A 27,973-nucleotide genomic window follows, 5' to 3' on the forward strand; every position below is an offset into this window, starting at 1 on the left:
CCATTTCCTGTTATTTACCATGAAACACAGGTGTCCCCCAAAGGGTTACCGTTTTTACACTGATTTAATTAGCTGACTGAAACAGTGGCATTATTCATGACACAGGTATGTAGGTACACCACATGATTTAGAATTTCTGTAATACAGATGGCATCTCACTGGAGGTCAGCACAATAAGAAAAGCAGTATTACCTCTGACAGGATGATCTGACTCATAAAATGGAGGGCAAGGAATGACCTTTTTCTCCTGCAAAGTCTGAAAGAGATTTGGGGGGGGGGGGAAGTGTCAAAGGAAACAATCCCTAAACCAACGAAACATTCAAATCAAATCTGTTCCCCTAGATGCCACCTGTTTCATCGCCTTAGCCAGGAGAGACTGAACAAAGAGAACAGTGTTGTCTACTCCTAGGACCCTCACCTACAGAAATGCATGAACGTGTTCAGATGTAGGTAATGAGGATGTTCAGTGCAATACCATTCATAGAAGCAAAACCCCTAGTACTGATGCAGATGGCCATCAAAAATGCAATAGATAAATAAAGGGTGGCACCTCTACACTATTATGCAGCCATTTAAGAGAATGAAGTGGCTCTATGTGGAATGAGATGGAAAAAAGACCCCAATATAATAAGTTAAAAAATAAAAAAGGCAAACAAGCAAGAAAATTAAACAAAATGCCTTACCTCTTTATGGGCTAATGCCCTAAAAGAGTATGAGCGTATGTACCAAATTTCACATAACAACTTAACAATAACAAGAAAGAAACAAAACCTTGACCTCAAGTCTACACCACCACACTCACCACTCCACACCCACACCCCCACCCCCTCAAATAGTCTCAAGGAGGAATGCACAGCACAGGCCACGACACTGCCTGTGAACCCCTCCTTCACGTCCAGGCTTGAATGGACATACGTGGGTTCTTTGTGAGTCAATTTATACTGAAGAATATTTGCGATTACCTCAAGAAAATCACAGGGAGGATGACAGAGTGCACATGCAACAACAGAAGCATCCATTTTCTTGTTGCCCATAGTTAAAGAAACCGAGCCTTTAAGACGGCCTCATTAAAAGACAAATACTCTGCTTTAACCCAGCGTGATTCTGTATTATGGCAATAGTTTTGTCACTAACTCCTTTTCCCCTTAAGCTCTGTTTTTATGGAATGAGTGAGAAATATAAAGTTGGGGAACAGAGTATGATCACATCTTACTTTTAAAAAAGGTGCATCTACACATAAACTATCTGCATAAGCATCAGAAAAATCTAGAAGGCCACCCATGCAACAGAGCACAGTGGGTGCCCCTGGAAGGAGGACTAGGGGATAGAAGGGGAGAGTCCCACTCTTTTCTTCATTCATTGATGGATTTTGACAATGCGCATAAATTACTTTTGAGTAGAAAAACAAAAAAGACACTCCCAAACCACCCCAAAAATAGTGGGTGACTTAAGAAAAGTTCTGAAGTTCAAGGTAAGAACTTACAGGAAGATACTGGACCACAGTTCCATTCTGTTTTCCCACTGCCAGCTGCTTTCCTTTGGGGCTCCAGCACACTAAGCAAAGAGAATGCTACCAATTAAAAACCAAAGAAAATGGAGCAAATCAGCTACGTAATCACCATTTCTCCCCCCTTGGTCAGTCCATGGAAGTGAAATGAAAAAAAGTAAAATCATTTTAACGATACAAGCCAATTATGATTTATCACTGGGCCAATCAATTGAAAGCTAAAGATGCTTTTTCAATAGATTATTGCCCAGAAAGCTGCCAAGTACAGAAAACTCTGTAGTCTTTGGATAAGACAGGGAAAAGAGAAGAGTTTCAAATATCAAGAAATCATTCTCTTGCTATTTGATATTTCTAATGCTTTCCTCCCTGAAGGTACAAATGACTGTCAGAGTATGATCCCTTCACATCCAGAAACAATTTTCTCAAAACACAGTTCTAATCCAGCCATACCAAAATATTTCTCCAGAAAACCCAAGCACATTCAGGTTAAATCATGTATGCTGTTTGGCTTCAAGGACATTAACTATGGAAATAAAGAATACTCTCCATTTCTACCCAAAAACACCCCCACAAAAAACAAAAACTATCCAATTTTACTTCCAGAAATTAATTTTTAAATAGATTACCATTACTGTATGTCATAGTGTGAAAGCCTTTATTACCCACCAGACGTTACCGCTACCGTGGAAGGAAGAGTTGCACACACTTTCACTGTTTCTGTGACTTGTAGGACAGCGATACTACCGTCAGCCAGACAGATTGCCACCATGGAAGGGACAGTGGGGTTCCATTTCATATCAATCACCATGCCTCCGGCATCTTTTAAAAGCTTATGATAGGCAAATGGGCGTTTCTGCTGTTTAGCCTTTTAAAACAAATAGATAATAGCAAAATAAGTTAATAAATTAATAAATGCATAAGACATTTAATATTCAAAGGAAACTACTGAATACACAAGTTTTCTCAAATCACATTTCATTTTTCTCCATAACCATAAAAAAGATTTAGCTCTATGAGACAACAATCTATTTCTTACAGACTGTTTCAACACAACTTTCAAAGTGGCAATCAATTATTCTAACACACTCAGAAGGACTCCCAGCACAGAAATACACAAATGCAAAATAACCAGTAAATAGCAGACACTAGATTAAAATCTTAGCTCTGCTTCTTAATAGTGTTGAGACTTTGGACAGTTACTTAAATGCTTTCAGCCTGTTTCTCCATATATAAAATGAAGATAATAGTACCTACTATACAAGGCCGTGGTGGGCATGAACAAGGCACAAGACAAAGCATTCAGCATAGGGCCTGGCATACTAGTACAAACACTCAATATTATTGTCTGTTATCATTCTGATAACAACATCTTTAGATATTACAAGCAATGACATAGATATTATAGATACTGCTCTTATAGATATTGCTTGGAATGGAAGAACACTGAATTAGGAGGCCAGAGACCCAAAGCTTTTGACATTATCTATTAACTCTATGGCCCTGGAAAAGTCACCTAAGCTTCCCTGGTTGGTCGTCTCATGTGTAAATGAGAAATGATAACACCTTGGGGCAGATGGTGTTATGAAAATAATTTCTTGAAGTCCCTTCTATATCAAAGATCCATAATTCTATAATTAAAGACTTTTTTAAACCCACATTTTAATCTAGAAAAAGACTTCAAGAGTTAACTTACAAAGCTTCCAAGTTATAACTCAATACCAGGAAATCTCCTTAGTTTCCCAATTGACATTACAGTATAACAATAGCTTACCTCATTTGAGAATGTGCGGACATCAAAAAAAGCAATAATGGAACCATATTCACTGGACATCATGCACACAGAGAGTGTGAGGTTATCACAGCTCAGAGCCAGGTGATGGATTGGGAATTTCATAGGAACTAGCAAGCTTTGGACTTTATCAACTATGGAAACAAAAAAAGACAAAGCAGAAACCAGCATATTCTAAGCATAAAGCCATAACCTCTTTATCCAGGTCAATGTGAACCAATTTTTGCATCTACATAAACAAACATACTCCCTCGATACCTAGCTATGCAGATAAATCCTAACTTTCTCATAGATACATGCATTAGGAATCCCAGGGATTCTTACTCATACAACCTGGGGAAACTGGCTATTGTCCTTGTTGAAAGTATTTTTACAACAATGCTCCAAATATACACATTCCCACTTGTTTGGATGAATACACAAGTTTTCTCTGTTCAACTGTTATGCCAACTGAAAATCCATGCAACAAAACCCTTCTCCTAGAGAGTCAGAGTCCAAGTTCAACTGAGCAAAAATAAAAGTATGGTATAATGGTAGTTTCTTCTTCCCTCTGAGCTCAGAGGAACAACTCACTGAAAGAGAACCACAAAGGACCAAAGAGAAAACCCAGAAAGGCATCCAGCACTCTAACTGGAACTTATCTTTTTGGGGGTCAACCTTAAGACCAATAGAAGTGTTAAATTTAATATCAGAAAGATTTCTTGGGAAGGAAACATTAGCATGCTACTGTACACCTCTCTCTACTATGCAACATAAATCAAGGAACTTACCTATTTTATTGGGGTCATCTCCAGGTTTATTTTGAACAAGAAGATTTTTAGTAGGAAAAATTTGCAGCCCACTGGCTCCACCAGCAAAGACCAGACCATACTTGTTGGACACTGCAAGCAGACTCGAGCGTTCCTTGGGCAGCTCCTCAGGGGAGTCAAAGATTCTCACCTTCTTTAGTGCTCTAAACTGAAAATCCTATTGTAAAGAATCAAAATAAGATCAATTTGGGAAAAACAGGAAATTAAGTATTGTCTGTTGTTATATTCCAGTAGACCCAATGTCAGTACAACCAAAAATATGTATTACACTGAGGTCAACAACTGTCTCAATCGTCTTTGAACTCCCTGTGCTTATCATAGTGCCTAGTGTGCTCATCAATATTTGTTGAATGAAATAAATGGGGTGGAGGGGAACCTTCCATGAAGCCTTCCTTGACTAATCTGGCTTACACCGATCTTTTTTTCTAAATTCCTAGTGTATTTACTGTCAATTGCCACCCAAGTTACACTTCATTATTTATATCTTGTCTTATTTCATGGTATGCATTGTCTCATGACCCAGTGTAGTGCTTAAACTTCAAAAGTTGTTACAAAAAAAAAAAAAAGTTGTTACAGCTTTTCGTGTTCTTTATTTTTGTAAACTAGATTCTTACGGTGTGTTTCATACAGAATCCCTAATACAATCCCATACTAATTTCCTTGGATTTGTGGTTTAATACCTATTTTCTAAAAGATCAACTGAAACACTCTTAGTTCCAACTGATCATGGTGAGTAAAATATCACACAGCTTTCCAGGTGAGATCATACCATGGTTTTCCATAGGAATACAATAAAAGTTTCAGTCTTTTCTGTACTCCTCATCCTGATAATCCCAAATATCCTACATGGGTCTTGGTCACATAGGTGGAGAGAGCCAGTGGGTTGAAGAGGCACCGAAAAGCTCCGTTATTATAGTCAGTAACTCAAAGGGAGACTACCATCTTTTACATCTGTCGTTCTAAACCCTTTTCTTTTACCTCAGCACGCTGAGGAATGACACATCCCCATCAGGCAGCTCAGTACAGGCAGTGAGTCTCAAGAAAGAAGAGAGAATCGCTACTTTAAATAAGATATGGATTACTATCCCCTAAATGCATTCTAGTGACTTGTTGTTCACACAAATGCCTGAAATCTTCCTGCAACGCACTCCCTGTCAGCTGTTTAAAATAAATGTAGCTCATTCTCTGTGCCCTCATCCTGTAAGAACACATATAAAAACTATTAAATATTAAACACACCATTCTGGGAGTTATCCCCAGGGGGCTCCCACATTACCATCATTTGGCCCACCTGGCCCTCCCTTTAATTTCCTGACTCTGGGCTGAAACCGGCGCCAAAATAGTCTTCTTAGTCCAATTAACTAAAGGTTTTGTAGGGTGGATGTTCTTCCCTGGCCTTACCTTAGGCAAGCCTGGGCTACCTTACTGAAGTAGTACAGGGAGAGCAAAGAACAGAGGGTTTTAATTGACGCTGGTTTTCAACCCCCTTGTCAAACGTGGCTTTGGGTAAATTACTTTCTGAGCCTCATTTCCTCCTCTACATTAACGACTATTTCGTAGGGTTGCTATGATGACTACCAAAGTGCCTGGCACACAGTAAATGCTCAATAAACAGTAGTTATTACCACTACTGCGACCACCACATGAAAGTACCTAGTATAACTCAAGAGGCGTGCACGAGACGAGGAAGGGACAGGGAAACTGAATTCAGTGGGGCTCTCCGGCCGGCGGCACGACAGAGTGCTCCAGGACACGCCGGTGAGAGCTCTAACTGCGGTAAACTATTCAAACAGGAGGCGGGACAGCCGGCACCGCGCTTCGCCGTTCAGCCGGGCTCCAAAGCAACGCCAGGACTGGGGAAGAAAGGGAGGCCCCGGCCAGTCTCTGACCTTCATCTCCCGCTCGGGGATCATGACATCCATCTCGTCTCCCATCGCGCCGCCCTCAGTACGTAGAAGCAGCCCCCGCTGCCGCCTGCGGCCTTGTCCACAGAGCCCAGGCCGCTCAGAAGCCAACTTCCTTCCCTCAGCATAAGCGGCGCGCATCGGATCGCGCATTTCCGGCGCGCATTGGTGACGTCAAGTGCCCCCTCCGTGGCGCGGTCCGGAGAGGCAGCCGGAGCGCCTGAGTCGCGCGCTCGCCGTCTACCGCTCTCCATTGGCCAGCCTTGAAGTAGGGGCGTGGCCGTAGAGCCCAGGCGCCTGCGCCCTCGATCGTCCTGGCTCCCGCCCCTCGTTTGCTACAGGGGCTGCCTGGTGGCGAGTTGCTTTTGCTCTGTGGGCGGCATACGCTTACGTGCTTCGCTCTTGTTGCACCTTTGAAACCTCACAGTGAGCCTTAGATATAGGCGGCTACTAGTGGCTTCCGATTCAAAGAAGTTAGGAACTTGACAGATGTTTCCAGGGGGCAGATTTTGAGAAAGGTCCAGAAAAGGGGGCGCTGGCCATGGGAGGCCCTTCCGTGTCTAAGGACTGAGGCTGGGAGGGGAGGTTAAAGGGCTCCAGAGACCAGCTTTGTTTAGTCTTTTCAAGGCAATCATTTCCAGAGCAAGAGCCATACCCGCCTCTGGTCACAAGAGAATTTGTGCCGAGTTCTGCGCAAAGCCCTTTAGATGTGTGATTTCGTGTAATCTTTAAGACATCCAGGTCACCCAGGGGTTTTTGTCATTAATAACATTTAATTGATGAGGTAAGGGAAGCAGAGAAATTGGGAAAATTCTCCAGTGGTCCTCAGCCAGAAAGCAGTGGAGGCAGGATTAGAATTCAAGTTGTCTGGATAATGCTGACTGATAATATCACACAGTCCTATGGAGAAGAAATTTCTGTAGTGGAATTATGTCAATATTCTAGGACAGATTCTTAACTTGCCCATGGGTAGGCTCCAGGGGGCCAGATTCTGCCACTTGATGTTTGGCAAGCCAAGCCTGCTTCTCAGTTGTAAAACAAGGATGATATAATGGAACCTGCCTGGTGGGGCTGCTGTGGGAAGTAAATGAAGTTCAGCTGTCTCAGACCCAACGTGCCGCACACATTCAATCTGTTACTACGTTAGCTAAGTCTTCTCAATCTGCTGAGCCAGAACCATCCCCAAAATACGCCAGTTAAGACATCGGTAAGTATATCTGGTTTATTTCCCGTCTATACAGATATCGCACCCCCTACACACCCACGTGCACATACACAAACATACTCCATCCACCTGAATTTGCCTGACAATCTCTCCTTTCGAGTCATAGGGACTAAGCCATACTTGGTTACATTAGTTACATTTGATCTTACAGAAGGAAGACAGTTGAAGTCCCAAGAAGCTAACCCCCTAGCCAGAGAAGTATTAATAAGAGTCCTAGAGCCAACAGCCACAACCTGAAATACATGCAGATGCCCCCTTTCCAGAGACCACTCTTGAGACCCTCTCCTCCCAGTTGAGTTCCAAGAAATAGTTAAGGGACTGATGGGATTTCCCGGGACACCCCCCCGACCCCAATCAATGAGAGAACCCTCTTTCCTGCCTTCCCAGAAGCTGGGGACACACCAGTTTGCTCTCCTCCCTCAAGGAGGCTTCCTGCAGCTTTGTAAACTGTGGAACCCTCTGACATACACCAGCCTGGTTCTGCCTTCCTCAGTGAGTGAAGAACAGGGACACTGAATGAGTCTTCAAGGAAGGCTTTATCTTCCTCAAAGGTCTCAGCCCATCCCAGAGAGGAGAGGCAGTGGGAAGGGGTGAGGGACAGGCAGTTGCTAATCTAATGATCTCAGGAAGAAGAAAAAAAAAATGACAGGAAGGGGTGGGAGTAGGATTTTACATTTACAGGAAGAATGTTTTGCTGGGGTTTAAACTTCAACTAGGCCTGTGCATCTGAAGCAGATCCTTAAGCTGAAGATCAGCCAGTCATGGCCAAATAATCTTGCTGCTGAACTGGTTGAAACCAGCAGGTTAACCCAACCTGGCCATTTCCTCATTCCCTACCCGCTCCCCTCCCTCAAGCTGCTGTAGAGGCAGCGCCTTGGGCTCTTCATCATGGAACACTAAGGAGCCGCAGGGAACCCACACTGGCTCCAGCCACCAACAGCCCCTAGTCCTTTCCAACTTAAGGTTTTGTGAAGGTTCCTCCAAGACTCTTAACCTGTCTTGGCCCCAGTTGTGCTCCCTAAGACTGCAGGGCAGTGGCAGTTACCCCTATTATATCCTGCCCCTTCCTAACATTCACTGTCATTGTCTGGATCTGACTTTCCTACTAGACTCTAAATTCCATGGGTCTGTCCATTTGACTTCTGGGTTCTTAACTCTTGGCCTATAGCAGGTGCTTAATAAATATGTTCAGTGAATAAGTGTGTCTAAGTCCTGAGCAGGTAGAGTAAGGGACTCCAGAACACAGGCAGCGTCCAGTGAGTTCCCTGCTCAGCCAAGATGGGGCCGAGTCTGACATCCTTCTGTGTGGGCTCTGAGAGGCAGCTCTCTGAGGCTCGGCCAAGAAGCTGCAGGGGAGGGAGAACTGCAGGAGGAGGCCTGGCCCTTACCCAAACCCTGATGCTGACTGAGAGGCACTGGGGAGGGCAGGTCCTGGCCCAGGACCCTCAGAGTGAGGGAAGCCTCACCCAGGTGCTGACCTAGGAGTCGGCCCCTCCCCAGCTGCCCGTTTTCATCACTGACGAGGTAGCCCAGAGCAGAGATGAGGTGTGGGCAGGGTACCTGAACATCTGGGCTCCAGTCCAGGCTCTTCCTTGGGCAAGGCACTTAATCCCTGTGGGCAACCAGTTTCCACACCTGTGAAGTGAGAGGACTGGCCTGGCTAACCTACAGGGGTGATCCCAGCTCTAAAATCCTGGAATCCATAAGAAAGGACACAGGTGACCCCAATCCAATTTCCAAGTTCAGGTTTTGAATGATTTGCGGAGAGAGACAGTAGACATAGCACATGTCGGGACAACGTGGGAGGACTTAAAGCTTATAAAAGATGGTCAATAAATATCTGTTGAATGAATGAGTGAATGAATGGTGTGAGGAGGGTAGGAAGGCAAATGAGGGAAGTGTAGTCAGGTTTCAAGCCGACTGGGATGAGAAGGGCAACCTGTTTCTCAGCTCTTGGCTGAACAGTGGTAGTGGTGCTGTTTGTAGGAGTGCTGTACTCCTCATCCTCCCATCCTGCGACCCTAGCATCCCCCCCTAAAAGCCAGGGCTGCACTGAGCTGCGCCTTCCCCCAGGCTCCTGACCTCATCTCTACCTCTGAAGCCCTTTGCTGCCTCAGCAAGGGACTGTGGGGCTGCACCTTCCCTCCCTCCAAGCTGCCCGTGAAGGTGTGGCCAGGGAACAAGACCAGAGGGTTCCTTCTGGTACCTTCTCGAAGGGCTCAAGTAGCCAAGCTGCTTTCCTTCCCACCTTCAGTCACGTCGCTGAGGATGAGAAGAGGTGTGGCCTGGGGGGACTGGCTGAGGCAGTGGGCACCGGGTGGCCACATCCTGGATGATCCCAGAGTGCTGGGACCACAGAGCTATCTGAGCAAACCCTAACGAGTCCCTGCATCCTTGTCCCTACTCCAGGGTCTTCAGAAAGTGGGCTGGGGTCCTCATCAGGGCCAGAGCCTGACCTTAGCTCAGAGACCTTCTGGAAGGATGGACAAGTGTGGGGAACATAGGCTTCCAGCCTCCCTGCCCTGGCCCTGCGCCCTCCAGTTTTTGGTTTGATGTCAGCCTTTCTGCACAGGGAGGGGAGAAGGACGGAAGAAGAGAGGGAGGGGACCCAAGGCTCAGGATTCCCCTACCTAGCGCCCCTTTAAGGCAGATAATCTGTGCTTTACAAAGACATTGATGGAAACACAAACACACAAACACCAAACAGGTAAGACAAATCACAATGAGTCAGGAAGGGCAGAGAGGAGCAGGGCGGGCAGGTGGGATGGGGGTCCAGGCGGGGTCCTCAGGGCAGGCTAGCAATGTCTCTCTCTGGAGGGGGGCCAACTGGCTTGGGGCCGCTCTCGTTGGCTTTTCCTTCAAACATCATGACTCTGGTTTGGAGATGGAGAAAAGAAAAAAGAAAACAGGATTAGGACTCCTCCCATCCAGGGAAAGATCATCCCAGCTTTATGTCAGCAGGGTCCTTAGATCTGTTCTCCAGTGGGACCCTCGCGGAAGCCAGACAGCAGCCTTGAGGAAAGGGCTACTGGTCCCATTTTACAGAGGAGAAAACTGAGGTGCAGAGTGGCAGTGTGACTCCTCAGAACCACGCAGGCCGTCCAAGGCAGAGGCAGGCTGAGACTCCAGGCCTCTGGCTCTGAGGCCATGCCCCTCCCTACCCATGCTGCCTGGAGGAGGATGAGCAAGGCTGGGCCATGGCTCTGTCTCAGGGCCCCTTGAGCTCTTCCAAATCCTCCTCCCTGCTCTGAGAGTACAGTCTGAGGAGTAGAGGGCAGGGGTTCAGAGTATAACCTCTGGGGCGAACAGCCTGGCTACGCATGCCAGCTCTGCTACTTCCCAGCTGGCTCAGTCAAGCACGACACTCAACCTCTCTGGTCCTCAGCGTTTCCTCCTGCAAGGGGATGCTAAAGCTCTGGCCAGATTGAACCATGAGCCTCCTTGGGCTTCCACGAACTCCTTCGTAAAATGAGACAGGTATATTTCACCTTAGTACTTAAAAACTTATTTCATAAAAGCCAAGTGAGTATCCTTGCAGCTGTGACAAATGACAATGAGACTCTCTGGGGAATAGGGACTCTCTAACCCTCTCCAGTGCGGAAGCGCCTGTGATGTGCTCCCGTACATTAGGCATTTGCTGCTGGCCGAACACGGGGCTGGAATCTTCAGGTGTGTCGCCTCATTAGCCTCAGGACATTTCACAGGAGACATGTATGACCTTCTACATTTTACAGATGGAGAAACTGAGGCTTACAGATCTTAGGTAACTTGCCCAAGGTCCTTTCAGTAGCAAGTGACAGCAAGAAGATTCAAATTGTACCTCCCCTTAGAGCCGATTCTGACTCTGTTTTATGCTTACAACCTGTGGGGGGAGTGGAGCTGCTTTACAAATGAGGAAAGTGAGGCTTGGAACGTTTTGACGGATTTATCGCCATTGTCACCATCACCATCATCATCTTCAGAGTTGCCACTTACTGAGCGCTGATTGTGCCAGACGCTCTGCTACAGGCTAATTTCCCCTGCAAGGTACACAGTAACGTGACCATTTGACAGATAAAGACAGAAAGTTCAGGAAAATCAAGTACCTTGCCCAGCAGGTCACACGATGCGTTACCTATTGGCTGGGGAATGGCTCAGGCGCCCTGAGCCAGGGGCGTCTCTGCACAGAGCGACTTTGCCTTCAGAGGCCCCAGGAGAGGTCAGGAGGTACTCACAGCTTGAGGACGGCCGACCGTTTCCCCAGCATCATATTCACAAAGTCTCGGTAGGAAATGGTGTCGCTGACCCCACCTGTCACCTCTGAGATCATCTTCTTCATCTCCAGGTGGGTCTTGGGGACGCCAAGCTTCTCCATCATCCTCTTTAAAGACATCAGGTCTGCCGGAGGGAAAGCAGGTCTGTGAAGCGGAGACAGGCTGCCGGGGGCCCAGCGGGGAAGCTGGGAAAGCTCCGCTCCGGCACCCCACGCCAGAGGCTTGGCGCGAGATCCCCTCCCTGAGTCTGCAGTCAGTGGCGTTCGTCCTCCAGGGAGGATGAGCCCATCGCACCTGCTCTCTTCGGAGGCAGTGGAGACTAGTGGTGAGGGACCTGGGCTCTCGAGTCAGACAGACCTGCGTTGGAATTGAGCTTTGCTATTCCCGGCTGTGGGACCTGGGCCAAACTACTTAGCCTCTCTGAGCCCCTGCTCCCGCCAACGGTGGAATGGGACGAAGGGATCCTTCACAGGGACGGCGTATGGTCCCTGCAGAGCAGGTGCTCAGCAAAGGAGCTGCTGTTCCTCATGCCGTTGTTGTTAGCTTGCTGTTCCCTGCAGCTAGGGTGTGTGTGCCCACTCTCCTGCCACTCGGGAAATCACTGCTCAGCAATGGGGGGGAGGGGGTCAGGGAACCCATCTGACCCCAGGCATTGAAAGCTACTCTCCTGGGTGCTGGGTGGCAGGCAGCTCCTCCTCACCCACCACTCCCGCCCAGCTGTCCTGGGGCTCTGCCTCAGCTGGAAGGGAAAGGATGCCAAAAATATCCTGTGCAGCAGGAAAACCAACAAAAGAACAAAATTCAAGAAAAACAAGGGAGGCACCAAAAAGTCACTACACCCGCGAGGAGTTCCTGCCGTGGCCCTCCCAGCTCCCAAGATCTGAGGCAATTTCCTTCAGATTGTGCTTCTGCGAACAATGGGCAAGCAGAGGATGGCGGGAGTGGGGCGGGGCTGGGTGCAGGGCCGTGGGCAGCATGCGGCCAGCAGGGCAGGCGGGACGGGGGCCAGGCTCGAAGGTGCCAGGATGTCCAGGCATTTCAAAGAGAGCTGGGCAGCCTTGCCCAGGAAAGGGCAAGAGGGCGCCACACGCAGCTGTCAGACTCTAGCTGGCAAGACCTTTCTGAGGGCAGTTTGGCAAGATGCTGCAAAAGCCTTTGACCCACAATGTCCCATTCCTGAGACTTACTCTAACCAAATAACCAGAGGGCTGGGCCCAGTGGCTCATGCCTGTGATCCCAGCACTTTGGGAGGCCAGGATGAGAGGATTGCTTGAGCCCTGGAATTTGAGGCTGCAGTGAGCTATGATTTCACCACTCTACTCTAGCCTGGGTGACACAGTGACACCCCATTTTAAAAAAATAAAAAGAAAAGAAAGAACCAGCAATGTGAACAAAGATTCATGTACAAAGATGTTCTTTACAGAATTATCAATAATTGAAATTAGAAGGCATCTAAATGGTTGATACTAAGGTGTTGGCTGAAGGTAGTAGAGTCCATCCCTACAATGGAATATTATGTAGCCATTAACTATATGTCAAAGGAAAAATCAATCATAAATCCAAATATTCACCAGGCCAGGCATGGTAGCTCATGCCTATACTCCCAGCATAGTGGGTGGCCAAGGCAGGAGGATCAGGTGAAGCCAGGACTTTGAGACCAGCCTGAGCAACATAGTAAGACCCCATCTCTCCAAAAAAAAATTTTTTTAATTGGGCATGGCAGTGCAAGCCTATAGTCCCAGCTACTCAGGAGGCTGAGGCAGAAGGATCTCTTGAGCCCAGGAATTCAAGGTTACAGTGAGCTATGATTGTGCCACTGCACTCCAGCCTGAGACACGGTGAGACCCTGTCTCTTAAAAAAAAAAAAAAAAAACAATTCACCAAACATTAAGCTATTTTTAAGAAAAGAGGTTCTAAGATGGTATGAAATAATATTTATGATTAGAATAAAGAGTGGGGCTGGGTGCGGTGGGTCATGCCTGTAATCTTAGCACTCTGGGAGGCCAAGGTGGAAGGATCATTTGAGGTCAGGAGTTGGAGACCACCAGCCTGAGCAAGAGTGAGACCCTGTCTCTACTAAAAATAGAAAAATTAGCCGGGCATGGTGGTGCACGCCTGTAGTCCCAGCTACTCAGGAGGCTGAGGCAGGAGAATCGCTTGAGCCCAGGAGTTGGAGGTTGCAGTGAGCTATGGTGATGTCACTGCACTCTAGCCCAGCTGACAGAGTGAGACTGTGTCTCGGAAAAAGAAAAAAAAAAAGAGTGGAGTGAAAGGGTATAAACCAAAATGTTTACAGCAGTTATTTCTGGGAGGGGGGATGGTAAGTGACATATTTTTGTCTCTGTGCTTTACTGTGTCTCCCAATATTTTTTACGATGAAAATATATTAATTTAATAAGTCAAAAAATATTTTTTCTAAAGAAAAAGTGATCAAAATATTCAAAAGGGAGAAGAGAGCGAGGCCAGAGGAGAGAGGAGCAGAAATGCCAGTGGCAGCGGCAACTCCAGGGGCACGGCAGGGACAGGAGAGGGAGAACCTGCTCAGAACCAGAGGCCAGGCCTGGGCCCCGCTCCCCACAACCAGCCCCCCAAGCGGTCGCTCCGCCTGTCCGAGTCTCGGTTCCTCAGCTGCGCGATGGAGATCATCAAACGGCCTTGGCTGCGTCATTGCTGGTAAGACCCAGCTGTGGCCTATCAGAATGTAAGTGCCACACGACAGGGTGTCACCCCCAGCGCCTGGACAGCAGGACGCAATTAAAGGTCTGCCGGAGAAGGAATCGACATGTATGAAAACACCTTAGCAACTGCAGAACCCCTACCACGGAACCAGGCTCGGGGACCACGGAAACGCCAGCTCCCTGGGCCAGGGGTCAACTGCCTGTCCACCCTAAAGCAGCCTGAGTGTCTCCAGCCCTGAGCAGAGCGTGACACCCTCCATTCTGAGTCCCTGTAGCACCTGTGGGGGGGAGGCCAAGAGGGGGACGGGTTGGGGGAAAGCAGTGGAGCCCGGGCAGAGGCAGAAGGGCTCGGGGCTCGGCGCCCTGCCGGCGAGGGAAGCTGCAGCGCACGTTCATCACTGCCGCGGGACCACCCCACGCGCCTCACCTAAGTGGGGTCAGGGGCTCTCTGGACCCTCAAATCTTCTACCCTCCTCCCCCAACACACTCAAGGCTCACTCACCAATCTCGCCTTCATTGTTCAGGTCAAACTCCATGTACTTCTCTGGAAATCACAGGGCAAAAACTGGCATTAGCTTGAAAGTAGCATCTCTCCTTGCAGGGACCCAGTGACTCACTTGAGGGCAAAAGACCGGGTCCTCAGGAGCCCACACCACCCTCCTCGCCCTCGAGGGGTTCCTGACCCAAGGTCCCAGCATCGTGGGCACGGTCTCTGGAGAAAGAGCTCATCTTGCCTGGAACACTCTCCTAGGGCAAAGAGGGCTGGGGGCCACTCTGACCCTCTTAGGAGGGCAGCTGCTTCCTCCCAGGTCCCCACCAGCGCAGGCCAACCACAGCTGAGCCAGCCACAGAACCGCTAGATCCGATTCCTGGCCCTGGAGATTCGGATTCAGTGGGTGTGGGAAGGGTCTGTTTTCAGAGTGTCCCAGCTGATTCTGGTGGGACCCAGGCGTGGGAACCACTGATTTAAGGAGTCCCTGTGGTTGTGACAGCAGGACAAAACCTGTGGGCCTGCCCTAGCCACAGGGTGGCACATACAGTTTCCAGAGATTCACAGACCCTCGCGTACAGACTGAGTTAAAATTCCCCAGTTAAGCAGTCCAGGAAAACCTCCGGCAGGGAGGGAGGATACGCAGCAACATGCTTGGTATCTTCTCACAAAGGCAGTACGTCAAGTGAACCGTGTGGCCTTGGCAGGTCAGCCTGCGTCAGCAGAGTGGCCAGTGTAAGCAAGCCGAGGTCCCTGGGTGGCCTTGCTGCTTCCATCCACTCCCACCTGCTCCAGCTCGCTGCCCCCTGCCTGGAACGTTCCCCCAGGTATGCTCAGGGCTCTCCGCCCCCACCCATCCTCCCTCCACGGTCTGTTTCTCACCAAAGCACCTACCACGGCCTTTGACCTTTGTATTTTCCTGCTCTCTGTTTATACCACTCCCCCCTACTAGACCTTTGTATTTCCCTGCTCTCTGTTTATACCACTCCCCCCTACTAGAACGCCTGCTCTCAGCCAGGAATGGGCCTGGACGGGAGCAAGCGCTCATTTGGAGAGCAAAGAGTGAGCGATCAAAAGAGTGAGCAATCGGAGGCCCTTCAGTCGCTGCCTTCCCTGTACAACTTCCTGCGGTTCTGGTCTGGCCCAACAGACCCAGTCCTACACCCAGGTAACAGAGTGGACGTCAGACCCCCCAAGACCCTGTGCCTCCTCCCAGAGCCACCCCTGAACAGTGGCCGCTGGACGCAGAGAGAAGGCAAGAGAGAGCTCTCCTGCGGGCAGCTGGGACAGGGTGGGGACAGGGCTGTCTTTTTTCTATTTCCTTAATGTGAAAAGCATCATTGCATAACGGTTCAGAGCAGGGGCTTTGGAGCCAGACTGACGGGGATAAGTCCCAGCTCTGCTCTAGGCAGGCTGTGTGTCCCCTGCCAATGACCTCCCCAACCCGAGCCTCAGTTTCTCCGTCTGCATAGTACCAGGTGCACCATTGCCCTCCCGCTGGGCTGGGTGACCCGGGGAGCGCCCCGTGCCGTGTGAGAAGTGCTTCATTCAGGTCGATGCCCAACAAATGCCAGCTGTTATTAAAATTATTGGCCACCCATGTCCTGCCCAAGGACATCTAAGCTGTAAGTGATTTTAGGAGCACTTGGCAGGTCCTTGGCCTTGCAGCCAGGAGGATGCCCACGCTGCAACCTCTCGGGATGGAGATGCGACTCCGGGACACTTGCCATGTGTCCCCCAGGGAGCCCAGGGCTCCGGCACCCGAGAGCATCCCGGGCAGGAAAGGTGGATCTGCCGCGCTCCGCATGTGCACGGCTCCTCTCCTTTCGAGGTGCTGGCGAGGACCCAAGCACCAGGGCCCCGAACAGAGGGACCTTTATGCTGCCCCTCTCTGCGCACAGGCTTCCAGGCCCTGTTTTCTTTTCATCTGTGCTGCCGGGACTCAATGGGCAGAAACTCTGCCCCCTCGCCTCACTGTGGCGACACAAACGTCCATTCTCCGCGGGGGCTCCTGAGACGCTCGCTGCAGAGGGGGAGAGGCAAGAGCTGTTCACAAAGAGCTGATTGTGTGCAGGGGCCTGGAGCGAGCGGGCCCTGGCGGCTGACAGGAGCCAACCTGAGCCCCGCCAGCAGCCGGAGAGAGAGAGGGGCAGGGCCGGGCCAGGCCAGGCCTGCAGGCCAGGGGTCAGGGGGTCTGCGGTGGCAGGTGGAGGGGCCTGCCCCCACCTCTCAGGGGCCCATCTCCAAGCCTGCCAAGAAGAGGGGAGTTTGGTATGAAACAGGCCACAGCCTAGCCCCTTGGTGCTAAGGAGCTCCGTGTGCGACGGGGCAGGGGCCAGCCCAGCTCCCCCGGATGCCCGCGCAGCCAGCCCAGCTTACCTTTGAAGGCTGCAAGCTTTTCTGGCAGGTTCTCTTCATCACTGTACTTCTGGTCACAGAGAAACTCCTACAGAGGCAAGAGGACAGTGCTGAGCAAGGGGTCAGGGGGCAGAGGTCACCCACACGTGGGCCCATTGTTTGGGTGCCTCCTCTCCTGCCGGGGTGGCCAGGCCTGACCAGACAGGGTTTGTCCTGTGTCTGTTCCAGCTTCCCGTCGCCCTGAGAGGCAGATCTGTGCGGTCTGCCCTGGGCTAGGAAGCTGAGCGGGTTGGGGAGGGCCCTGGAGGGTCGGTACCAGCAGACTAAACCCTTCGGCCAGCAGCTGAGTTACCAGTGCTGGGACCTGCGCCCCACCCAGGGCACCTGGCAGAGATCCGTGAAGCTGTAAGCGCCAAAGACAAGCTACCCGGTTCTGTCGTTAACTTCTTAGGTCTGTGATCCTGAGCTAATTAATTCCTCTCTGCACGTGTACTGCCTCGTCTAGCAAGCAGGGTGATTATCACAGCTGTTTCTTGACTTTGTATGAGAATCCGATGAGAGTGTGTAAACCACTCTCAGCATAGAGAAGGTCTCAATAAACAGCAGGGGTCATGTTACTGGTCTCTGCTCTAGCTAGAACATGACTATACACTGCTTGGGAGGACACCCTCTTCACCTGTTTCCTTACCTATAAAATGGGGGTGTCAATCCCTGGCCCGTCTTCCCCTAAGATGCTTGGAGAGACTCAAATGAATCTTTTCAGAACCCCCGGGGGGTGGGAAGGATTAGATCCAGGGTGAAGCACTTACCTACATGATCTCTTTGGGTCTCCCAGTAGCCACAAGAGGTAGCTACTATTATTATGCCCATTTTACAGATGAGGAAACTGAGGCTCACAAGGCAGAGCTTCCACTCAGCTCCATCTCATTTACAGCCCACACCCTTGGTCCTGACACTCACATATGGGCATATTGCAGGTGTTCACCTGGCCTGGTCTCCGGCCTGAAAACAGAAAGCTACAAATGAGTGAATGCCTGCTATGCTGGGCACAGTGCCAGGTATCTTATATGCCTTGTGGCTAATCTTCCAGCAGCCCTAAAACCTGCATTCAGATGGGGACACAGGGCATGTTCCCATCCTGCCACTCAGACGCTGCAAATCCCCTCTCTTCTCTAGAGCTCGCCTTCCTCATTACCGAGCTGCCTGGACAGGGCATTGCTCCCCCATTCGTGCACTCGCTGAACATTTTTCGAGGGACACGATGTACACTGCAGTGTGCTAGGCACCAAGGGAGCAGGAGAGACCACGTGAATAAGGTTCCTATCCCAAAATTACAGACAGTCCAGGGTTTAAAATGGTGTTCAGTGTAATCCATGTCAGTCATTTGATCTGTTGCTAAATTCCTGCCATCATTTCCCACTAAATGATGACCAAGTCTGTACTGTACTTACATATCTCCTAGGACAGAGAACTCACTACCCTTCCAGGCTGCTGTCAATGCCCAAGGGGCTTAAAGTAGAATAGGGGATGACACGGACCTAGATGACTATAGCAATCTGGGTTTGGATATCTCAGTCCTCTCTTTAGGAGCTGTGAAATAGGCACAGTAAGACACACCTACGCCCCAACAGATACAATCCACCGGGAACCCTCGGCGCTGGGCTAGTGTGTTGGCGCTCAGTAAGCAACAGGTACGATTATGAGTACGAGGCAGAATGACCCCTTCTATGGCTCCAGTTCCTCCACGTTAACTGAGCACCCTTTGACCGCAGGAGAAACCCACCGGGCAACGCAGCTCCCCTCGCTGGGCTGGGAGAGGGGTCTGGCTGCCCTCTGGGTTTTGGTAAAACACTGACTGTGGCAGGCACTGCGTTATCTCACTAAATCCTCACAGCCGCCACTGTTCTGATTTTACAAGTTAGAGCACGAGGACCAGAGAGGTTAAACGACACGTCCGCAGGCAGCCGAAGGAGCACGGGGCTGTTTTCAAACCTGTTTCTGTCAGGCTCCGGCAGCTGGGCAGAGGCAGCCCCAGCGCCCACGGGTCTCACTGGCTTGGCCACAGCCCACTGAGGCCTCATTCTCATGCACCGGGCACAGCGCTAGATCCTCCTCCCGCAGGCTGGAGGAGGACTTCCTTTCCTCTCGGCTCCCTCTTCTAGCTCCTGGGCACTGCTCTCCCGCCCCATCCTCTGACCAAGAGCAGGACCATTAACTCTTGTCTGTGACCCTGAGCAAAGCAGGCACCTCCCGACCCGTGTCTGTCCAGTGGAGGGACGCATTAGATCAGTGGTTCCCAGACTTTGGGGTGGCACAGGCAAGAAACATTTTTAAAGGCAGGCGGGGAAGCACTACCATATGCTGCCAAGTTTTTGCCAAGTAAAGACTTTTTAAACCATTACCAATGACTGTTGCCACGAGTTCAGAAAAGGACATTTCATAAAAGTAGGAAGCTCACAGTCTCTGAATTTTTAAATGGAATCCATTTAACCAACTCACCACATTGCCCCTACGTTCCATCCACTTTACCACCAAATGGAGAACCTTCGAGGGGAGGACCGAGCACAGGCAAGTCCCGTGGCGGGGAGCCGCCGAGGAGAGCAGGAGGGCCCCCCCAGAAATGCTGCCCAGCCCGAGCCTGTGCGACCAGCCCCAGGGACCCAGCTCTACGTGGGCTGGCAGACGGGGTTCAAGGGGAAGGACAGTCCCTGGTCTGGAGACACATCACATGCAGATGGACACAGAGCCACCATGAAGAGCAAGGCCAAGAGCACAGCACGAACTGCAGGCGTGGCCGGTCCCGGCCCCCTTGGCTGGACCCTGCTCCGGCTGTCCCCGCCCGGAGTGCTCTTCCCCCACACACCTGCGTGGTTCTCTCCCTCACTCCGCCCGGCTTTTGCTCAATGTCATCTCAATGTGGCCAACCAACCCTGCCTGCCCGCGGCAGCCCACCGCCACTTGCAACCCACCTTTATCTTGCTCTGCTTCTCCTCTCCTTCCAGGGGATGAGTCACCCCTGACACAACTCACTGTCACTGCTGAGGCGGTTACTGTCCGTTGTCTGCGGCCCCTGCTAGAATGTAGGCGCCACACAGTAGCTGCTCGGCCCGTCTGTGCAGGATGAGCGACCGGACGGAGACCCAGAGAGGAGAGATAACTTGCCCCAAGCAGCAGACTGGCCACTGGCCGCGCTGGGTGGACTCCACGGCAGAGGCTGCTGGGGCTCCGTCCCCACGCAGAGCCAAGGAGCAGAAGCCACAGAGGAGGTGGTGTCGGGGGGCAGTGGGGAGGAGGCGGGTCCTCAGGACCTAGCAGACGTGTTTAGCATCTTGCTCCCTTAGACGCCCAGCTCCCAGCAGCGCCCAGCACATAGCTGGCACTTAGTAAACATTTGCTGAAGGAACGGAGAAGCATGCCGTCCGGCCCAGAGTTGCCTCCTCCACCCTCACCCCTGCAATGGTCAGGCAGCTTTGCAAAAGCGTGTGCCTATGTGTGACACAGACTGGAGGGGACTCAGGGACTGGACTCAATTTTCCTTAGAGCCAAAAATGACAAATGCTTGAGCCACAGAGTCACAGGGGCAGGAGAAGCAGCTGACCCGCTCGTGCGTGGGTGGGCAGCCCTCCCTGGACCTGGGCTGAGGACAGCTGTGCCCACCATGCCTTGGTCGGGGGAGGCGGGCGGCAGGGCCGCGGCTCCACGGCTGGGCTGCCCGCGCCCACCTCCCAGCTTTGGATTCTTGATTTCTGCTCACGCACAGCCACAGCTTCTTTCCTCCAGGCAACCTCCCCGCATCTGCCTTGGGACACAGCCATGCCCAGTGGGCAGGCATCCTGTCCACCCAGGACCCCTGCGGCTAGAAGCCGCCCAGGTGTTTGGAAGAAAAGCCAAAGGAAAAGAGGGCAAGCAGCAGCCAGAATGCCTGAGTTTGAGGCTACTTAGCAGCTGTGTGAAAATGACTTCCTATGTCTGTGCCTCAGTTTCCTCATCAGTAGGAAGGATTACAGAGATCTTACCTCGAAGGCCTGTCCTAAGAGCTACAGCGTGTAAGGAAATACACAATGTTTATGCACAATGTTTAATACAGCGCCTGGCGCTTGGCAAATACTAAGTAAATGTTAGCTATTTATTATTACTTTTTCTAACATTCGTATCCGTGGAATCAGCGTATAACCCCCGCAGACCCTCATTAGGAAGCAGAGGCTCCCCCATAACCGGTGCAGGCTGTTAGGATTTCTCCCCCCTTCCTGGGTTTCCCCACTGACAGATGGACAGCTGAGGCCCAGAGAGGTTGCTCAACTTGCTCAAGATTACAAAGTTTAAACAATTCAAAGTCTACCTCCCTTCGCCATCCCTGCTCCCTCCCTGTCCCAAACAAAGAGAAGGTGGCCTGGCCACAGGTTTCGGGGCAAAGAAAGTCAATACTAGGAGTTCCCTTTCTTGGGCAGCTGCAGGTCATTCTGGAGGCCGGGGAACCACTCTACAGCCCTCCAGGGGGACGGAGGTTGGACGATTTATTCTAATCCAACCCACACTCCCAGCCCAACCCACGGTCTCTCCAGAAACTGCTGGGGTGGGGAGCAGGTGTGAGGGGTGCCTGGAAGTGGCTATGGATATGCAGAGGGTGAGTCTGAGGCCTCAGTAGCCTGATCAGTCCCTGGCAAAGAGCCGGAATTGCAAGCAGGCAGGAGGGGGGTGGGGGCGACAAACAGGAAGCAGCGAGCCCACCTGCCAGTCCCCGAGGGCCAGAGTGTCCAAGGATGGGGCTCTGGGAGGTGGCAGAGCTCTTAAAACATCCACCCAGCCATGGAACCCAGATGGGCTCCTCAGAGGACCCGGCTCGCCCTCCTGTTCAATAGCTGGGGAAACCAAATCGCCAGAAGGGACTACTCTTGACTCAAGTCACAATGGTTGTGAGCCCCACATAACTCCCTGCGCGCAGGGTGTGCTGGGTACAGGGGTGGGGGAGGTAACATCAGGCTGCCTGGGTCCCGATCCCAGCTCCAGCAGTTACTAGCTCTGTGGCCCTGGGCAGCTTGCCCCACCACCCTGGGCCTCAGTTTCCTCATCTATCAATCAGGATCACACGATATGTAGAAGCTTCTCATTGAGTTTCTGCAAGGATTAAATGAGCTAACTGCATAGAGAGCCCGGCTCCCGGTCTGCTTGCTAAGTGTCAGCAATCACTATTATGTGTTGGGGTCACGCAAACTCAAGCCACACCAAGAGACAAGTGTGTGGCGGGGGGAAGGGCAGAGAAAACACCTATTGACTCTCTGTGCCCCTCCTTATGCCGTGAGGTCCTCCCAGTGAGCCTTGGCCCTCGGGCCACCCCCACTCAAGGGCAAACTTCGCTCTGTCCTCAGACTCCTGGCCTACCTGGCGGTGCCGGAGCATTCCCATCGCAGCCCTCCTGGTCACTTACAACCTCGGATGCACACCTGAGTCCCTGAGGGAGCAAGTCCAAGTGCTCACGCCCAGGACGGGCTGTTTCCAAAACCATCAGAGGTTGGCAGCCCCTGTGTGTCCCGGCCTCTGGAGCCCTGCCACCTGCCCGCTCCTCCTACTTAACTCTCTTTCTGGGCTGGTACCTCTAACACCTGCTCGCGGCCCCTTGCTCCTGGCCCTCCAGGCTGGTCCTTATGTATCAGCTGCAGCAGAATTTTGGGGTGGGCGCATATCACCATCTTGGAGGCCATCCAAGGGGCTGGTGGCTACAGCCCTGGGTGAGAGCTCCAGGGGCAGGCAGCACCACGCAGGGGAGGGCGCCTCTGACGCAGCCCGCGGCTCTTAAAGGGCCAGGACCAGGCCACAACTGGCTGGCCTCGGGCCTGGTGCCTAGTGCCTGACACCAGGCGCGTAGCAGGCGCCTGCAACGTGCACCCACGGGGACAGTGGGCTCACATTCCCCACAGCAGCTCTGGGGCCCAATCCGGACACTGAGTCCTCGCCAATAGAGGGGGCAGCTGAAGAAAAACACCCCACCAGCTACAGAAATGAAGCAGCCCCTGCAGAAATTCCATCTCCAGCTTCCTGTGCAGTGGCCACACCGGGGTCATAACCAGCCGGACCTGTGCGGGACACTGAATCCTCAGAGGTTCACGTGGCCGCTTATCGCCATCTCCCTTATAATATATTTAGGAAGAGCAAGAGAGACGGGTGCCTGGCAATGCCAGCTGGGCACATTCACCTGGGCAGGGACAGGTGGTACTGCCAGGTACACAGGAAAAGAGACACATCTGTGTGGCTGCCTGGGTCAGGTCTCAGAGGTCCCCTCTGGTGGGGGAGGGCAGGAATCTGTACACCCCTGGGCAGAGACACCCAGCCTGCCCTGCCCAGCTGTCTTCCGGTACAGCTGGCACTTGGGTTCTGAAATAACGAGTAGGCACCTAAGTGTGCCGGGGAATGTGAGTGCCCTTCATTCGACCCAGGAGGGCTGGGACGTCAGGACGGTAGCCAGAGATCCTTATCCACATAAGCAGGAGAGGCCTGTGTCACAGCGAGGCTGCAGCCGCCTGGTGGACAGGGGCCAGCTGGGCCGTGGGCAGCGTGTGGAGTCAGACAGACCTGGTTTGAATCCCGGCTCTGCCACTTCCTGGCCGGGTGACCATGGGCAGGTGACTTCATCCAGCCAAGCCTCCTGTTTCCTCATCTCTAAAATGGGAGTCATAATAATCCCTGTCCACTGGGCTGTTGGCAGACTGGAGCGCTCTGCGGAGAGGGTCAGTGAGACAACAGCGCAGGCAGGAGCACAGCCACGACTCACGATACTGGGTTAAAGGCCCCCCCCCACCCAGCTGGCTCAGCAGCCCTCGGGGTCCTCCGGGCTCCTCCGGCTCGCCCTGGGGCGCAAGTGCACTGAGGAGCCAATCCCAGCCCCACGGCCTCTCTGTCCCTGGGGGAAGCTGGAGAAAATTTCTCCCGTTGCCTTAAAAGGCCGGGCCTAGCTGGCCTGGGGTCACTTCCCGTGTCATCGGGGCTCAGGGAATGCCAGCTATGTGGGGGGAGTAGGAGGCACTCGCAGTTCTGCCCGCTCCAGTAGTGCGGGTATGTCCACACTGGCAGGCACCCGCAGAGCAGGCCCCGCCGAGCTCAGAGATGGGAATATAGGTGAGGTTCAAACTGCAGCTGCTGCACCCAGGCAACTCACTCAGCGCCTGGGTGCGGATTTCTGTAAAATGGGAACAGCAAGCGGTGCCTGTTCTCACTTCAAGGTTAGAGCGAGCGTTCGGCGAGGCATATCAAGCGCTGGAAATCGGTAACAAAAACTGAAGCGAGACCAAAAAAGGTGCATTTTCATACAGCTCCCCGCCTCCTTTCCTCTACCAGGACTTCTAGGCCCACTGAGTCTTCTATTTTTACTCTTGAATCCCTCATAATAACAATAGCTAAGACGGAGCTACCCGCTGCCCTCTGGAAGCTGGCTTGCATCAGGGGAGGAGAAAGGCCCCAAAGGGAACTTGGGTGTTGGCCCAGAGAGGTCCCCAGAGCCGCCGGCCAGGCTGGGCTCTGCCCCAGGCAGCAGCCACGACAGTGCCCAAGCTGCCTGGCACAGCAGTTGGTGACCCCCCCGGCAGTGAGTCGTGAAGCCCGGTCCTGCAGGGCTTCCTGCTTCCACGGGGCCACTGGGCCGCCGTTCAGCCCAGCCCCCCAGAATCCGCACTGCAGTGAGGCAGTGAAGCTGTACCCCAAAGGAAGGCAGTCGGGCTGCCCACACAGTTCTCCCTAGAATGCACCCCGCAGAGACCCTCCACCGCAGCCATGGCCATGGGCGAACTGGACTCGACCCCCACAGAGCAGTTCCCCCACAGGCTGCAAACAGCTTCCATCCGCTTCTCTCCATGTCGCAGGGACTGGAGAGGAGCAGGGATCGCTGCTCCCATTCCAGGCTGAGCAGCCAGTATGGGCCACGGCACGTCTCCCACTGCCCGCACCTTGAGGCCCCAAGCAAATGATAACAATCGGGACAGCAGCCAGTGCTCCCAGGTACTTTATGTAGACTATCTCACTGAAAAATCACAACCACCACCATCTCCTTCTGAGGAGGAAGGCTCAGAGAGACACAGTGGCTTGCCCAGGGTCACAGGCCAGCACTCTGCGGCCCGCCTCATGGTGGGCCACCCGCCCGGCTGCGGTTCCATCCTGGAGCCTCCTTCCTACAGGAACCCAGACCCTGGGTCCCAGAAGCCCTACAGCAGCCTGGACTCACGTGGTGGGTCTGAGAACAGCATCCAGCAGGGGAAGGACCCTGGACTGTAAGCTCTGCCATGGGCTCCTGTGTGGCCTGGGGTCAGCTGCTTGCCCCCTCTGGGCGTTGGGATCCCGAGGTGGTAAGACCACAGCTCCTTCTTGCTCAATCTGCCCAGTCCCAGTGCTGTCTGGATCATTCCAGATAGCCACATTTCTCCCCTTTCTGAGCCAAGCCAGTCCACCTCCAAAAACCCTGTAGCTGCCTCCCCAAGGGTAGGGTTGGCATGGAAAGTCCCACACACTGTCCACTCTTCTGGCTTGTCCAACAATGGTCACTTCACCCCCCATTTCCAGCTGTCTCTGGCTCAGGGTTCTGCCAGCTCAGAACCTGCCCGGCCCAGTGGCCCAGGGGGCTATATGAGGTCAGGGTCCCAGGCTCCTGTCCAGAGAGCAAGGGCAGCCAAGTCTGAGGCTGGGCTGGTGCAGAGTGACCTGGGAGGGAGCCCCTGGGAGCCCCAGCCAGATGTCCAGGCAACCTTTCAGCTGCTGTGCTCCAGACGGCACCAGGAGGCTGGGTGAGGGTGGCAGTGAGGTGGCTGGAGTTTACCTGGAGGGACCCTGCAGTCCCCGAGTCCTCCATGGGACACCTGTATCCAGTGGACTGAAAACAGACAAGCGGCCCACTTCTAAGCAGTCCAACAACACTGAGGAGGGACTCAAGACTGCAAGCTGCTGGCAAGAAGGAACACTACATACAGCCATGCCCCAGCCCCTGGACCCACCTCCCACAGCCTCCTCCGGGGCTCTGCGACACCACCAGCATGCTTCTTTGGGACTCCGAGCTGGGTTCAGACCCTGGGTGACCAGTGCCCTGGGGGAGCCAGCAGGGGCAATGCCCAGGCTTGTTTCAGTGGCTATGCCTCTGCCACCAGTTAGGAAGGAACCTGGGGGATGTCAGCCTCAGGAAATCATTCTAGTACCATGTGAGTGCTTCTCGGCTGCCAGGTGCTGGATGCTACATGCCTTCCCTCACCGAGCCCTTGGGGTGACCCTGCTCAGAGAGGAGAGGCCTCGGCTGAAGGCCATAGAGCTGGCACCTGATGGAAGCCAGATCTAAGCCCAGGTCTTGGGGAAACCTAAAGCCACTGGCTGTGCTGCCTTTGAGCTTTGGCTAACCCAGACAGGTCCTGACATCTCTTCTTATCTTCTAGAATCTACATGGTCACTAAGAAAACTTGCGGAGCTCCCATTGGATGCCTGGCAACAGCAGGAAGTATTTCTTCCCAGGAATCCACCAAGAGCAGCAAGCAAAGCATCAGGTCCCTAAGGCAACCTTTCCTAAAAGTTGGAGTGCAAAAGAGTTGAGTGTTTGGAGGCGCAGGGAGGCAGCAGACCACAGGGAACCGCCAGCATCTGCCAGAGCCTGTGTTCAGCGGTGGAGAGAGCCCCGGCCTGGGGTCCCTTCCCGCCAAATCCTTGCGGCGGTCCCCAGCGGGCTTTCAAGGGAGCGCCCAGCCGGGGGCATCCAGCTCCCCACCGGGCCCCACCTCCCCAGCCTGAGAGTAGCAGCTTGCAACCCGAGAAGCCAGGCCCGGAGCGGGGAGGTGGAGGCGGACCTACCTGGCGTGGAGGCGACAGGGCTGGGGGCGGAGGGAGGCAGTGGGGGAACCCGGGGAAGGGGAGGAAGGGGGTGGATGTGGCGGCGGGCACGGCCTCGCGGACGGAGGTGGCACCCGCTCGGCGCGCGGCGGCCCGGGCGACTCGCAAGCGGCGCTGGCGCGGGGCTTACCCGGTTGATCTCGGCCAGCCTCCTCTCCTGCCGGGCTTTGAGCAAGCCGAACGCCTTCCCTCCTGGAGGAGACAAAGAGGCGGCCGGGGCAGCGGGGGCCTCCCCGGGCCGCGCACCCCGCCCCCGCCCGGTTCCCGCGCGCCCCGGCCCCCGCCGTCCGCCCGGCGCGCACAGGTGGCGCCCGGGGACGCTGGGCGCGGGGCGGCGTGGGGACAGTGGCGCCTACCTTGGAACCTGTTGCTGAGAGCGACTGACATGGTGACCACCGGCTCCCGCCGGCTCGGGACTCGCGGCCGCGGCGAGGGACAGCGGGCAGGGACTGGCGCCTGGTCCGAGCTCGGCTGCGTGTGGCGGCGGGACGGAGGGGCGGGGGGAGGGCGCGCGCGGCCGGACACACCCCTCCCTCGCTGCCCGCCCCCTCCCCTCCCCTTCCCTCCCCTCCCCTCCCTGCCTCCCGCCGCCGGGCCCGGCCTCAAAGCGGCTATTATGCGGGACGCGGGACGCGCGCCCGCCCGCCCCTCCGCCCGAGGACGCGGAAAATGCTCCGCGCGGGCCGGCCGCAGCCTCCCTCTGCGCTGCTCCCCGGACGGGCAAGTCCCTGCCCCAGAAACAATACGCGACGAGCTTAGCTCGAACTTCATGCGGCAGTTGGGAGGATCCAGTGCTGTCCGCGCTCGGCCCACCGAGGCTGTCGCATTACTGTTGCCCTTTGCGCAGCTTGGCGCTGTGACACCCGTGGCACCTCAACCCAATTGGAATGAATTCGTGTCTTGTTAATAAAACCCATTATTGGGCACTCACTATGCACCATATACTTCGCGCTGAGCGCCAGTCATTTCATTCTCAAAACTCTGTGAAACAGGACTCGCGTTCCCATCTGCGGACGAGAAAAGCCAGGAACTGAAGCCTGGGGCGCAAGTTCGCCAGGATGACGGGCCGGCCAGTAGTTCCAGGAAGAGTGGCGCTCAGGGTGCAGGAACT

At 53.3% G+C, this 27,973-nt stretch overlaps 2 protein-coding genes across 2 annotated transcripts in view; both read right to left on the reverse strand.

Annotated features, from left to right (window-relative positions):
- Nucleotides 1–6,039, reverse strand: part of NUP214 (nucleoporin 214kDa) — a 94,912-nt gene extending 88,873 nt beyond the window's left edge. Inside the window, exons 1-6 of the mRNA XM_012639836.1 lie at nt 5,995–6,039; nt 4,067–4,262; nt 3,279–3,430; nt 2,174–2,372; nt 1,484–1,554; nt 193–256 (exon numbers count right to left, since the gene is read on the reverse strand). Of these exons, the coding sequence (XP_012495290.1) occupies nt 193–256; nt 1,484–1,554; nt 2,174–2,372; nt 3,279–3,430; nt 4,067–4,262; nt 5,995–6,039 (727 nt within the window). The remainder of the gene's footprint in view (nt 1–192; nt 257–1,483; nt 1,555–2,173; nt 2,373–3,278; nt 3,431–4,066; nt 4,263–5,994) is intronic.
- Nucleotides 6,040–7,245: 1,206 nt separating this feature from the next.
- AIF1L (allograft inflammatory factor 1-like) lies at nt 7,246–27,391 on the reverse strand. The gene is made up of 6 exons (XM_012639800.1): nt 27,219–27,391; nt 26,993–27,054; nt 17,035–17,101; nt 14,668–14,709; nt 11,449–11,611; nt 7,246–10,107 (listed from the first exon to the last, which is right to left on the reverse strand). The coding sequence occupies exons 1-6, from the start codon at nt 27,247–27,249 to the stop codon at nt 10,020–10,022; spliced, it is 453 nt and encodes a 150-aa protein (XP_012495254.1). The 5' UTR covers nt 27,250–27,391; the 3' UTR covers nt 7,246–10,019.
- Nucleotides 27,392–27,973: the final 582 nt, after the last annotated feature.

The sequence above is a fragment of the Propithecus coquereli genome, unplaced genomic scaffold (genome assembly GCF_000956105.1).
Source record: "Propithecus coquereli isolate 6110/MARCELLA unplaced genomic scaffold, Pcoq_1.0 Scaffold142, whole genome shotgun sequence".
In the NCBI taxonomy this organism is placed as follows: domain Eukaryota; kingdom Metazoa; phylum Chordata; class Mammalia; order Primates; family Indriidae; genus Propithecus; species Propithecus coquereli.

Bases quoted from the DNA above. Each gene is read 5' to 3' on its own strand.
- AIF1L (XM_012639800.1), bottom strand. From the start codon at position 27,249: ATGTCAGTCGCTCTCAGCAACAGGTTCCAAG. The intron at 27,055-27,218 runs GTAGGCGCCACT...TGTCTCCTCCAG, and splicing joins TCTCAGCAACAGGTTCCAAG to GAGGGAAGGCGTTCGGCTTG. The intron at 17,102-26,992 runs GTAAGCCCCGCG...TTGCCTCTGTAG, and splicing joins GGCTGGCCGAGATCAACCGG to GAGTTTCTCTGTGACCAGAA.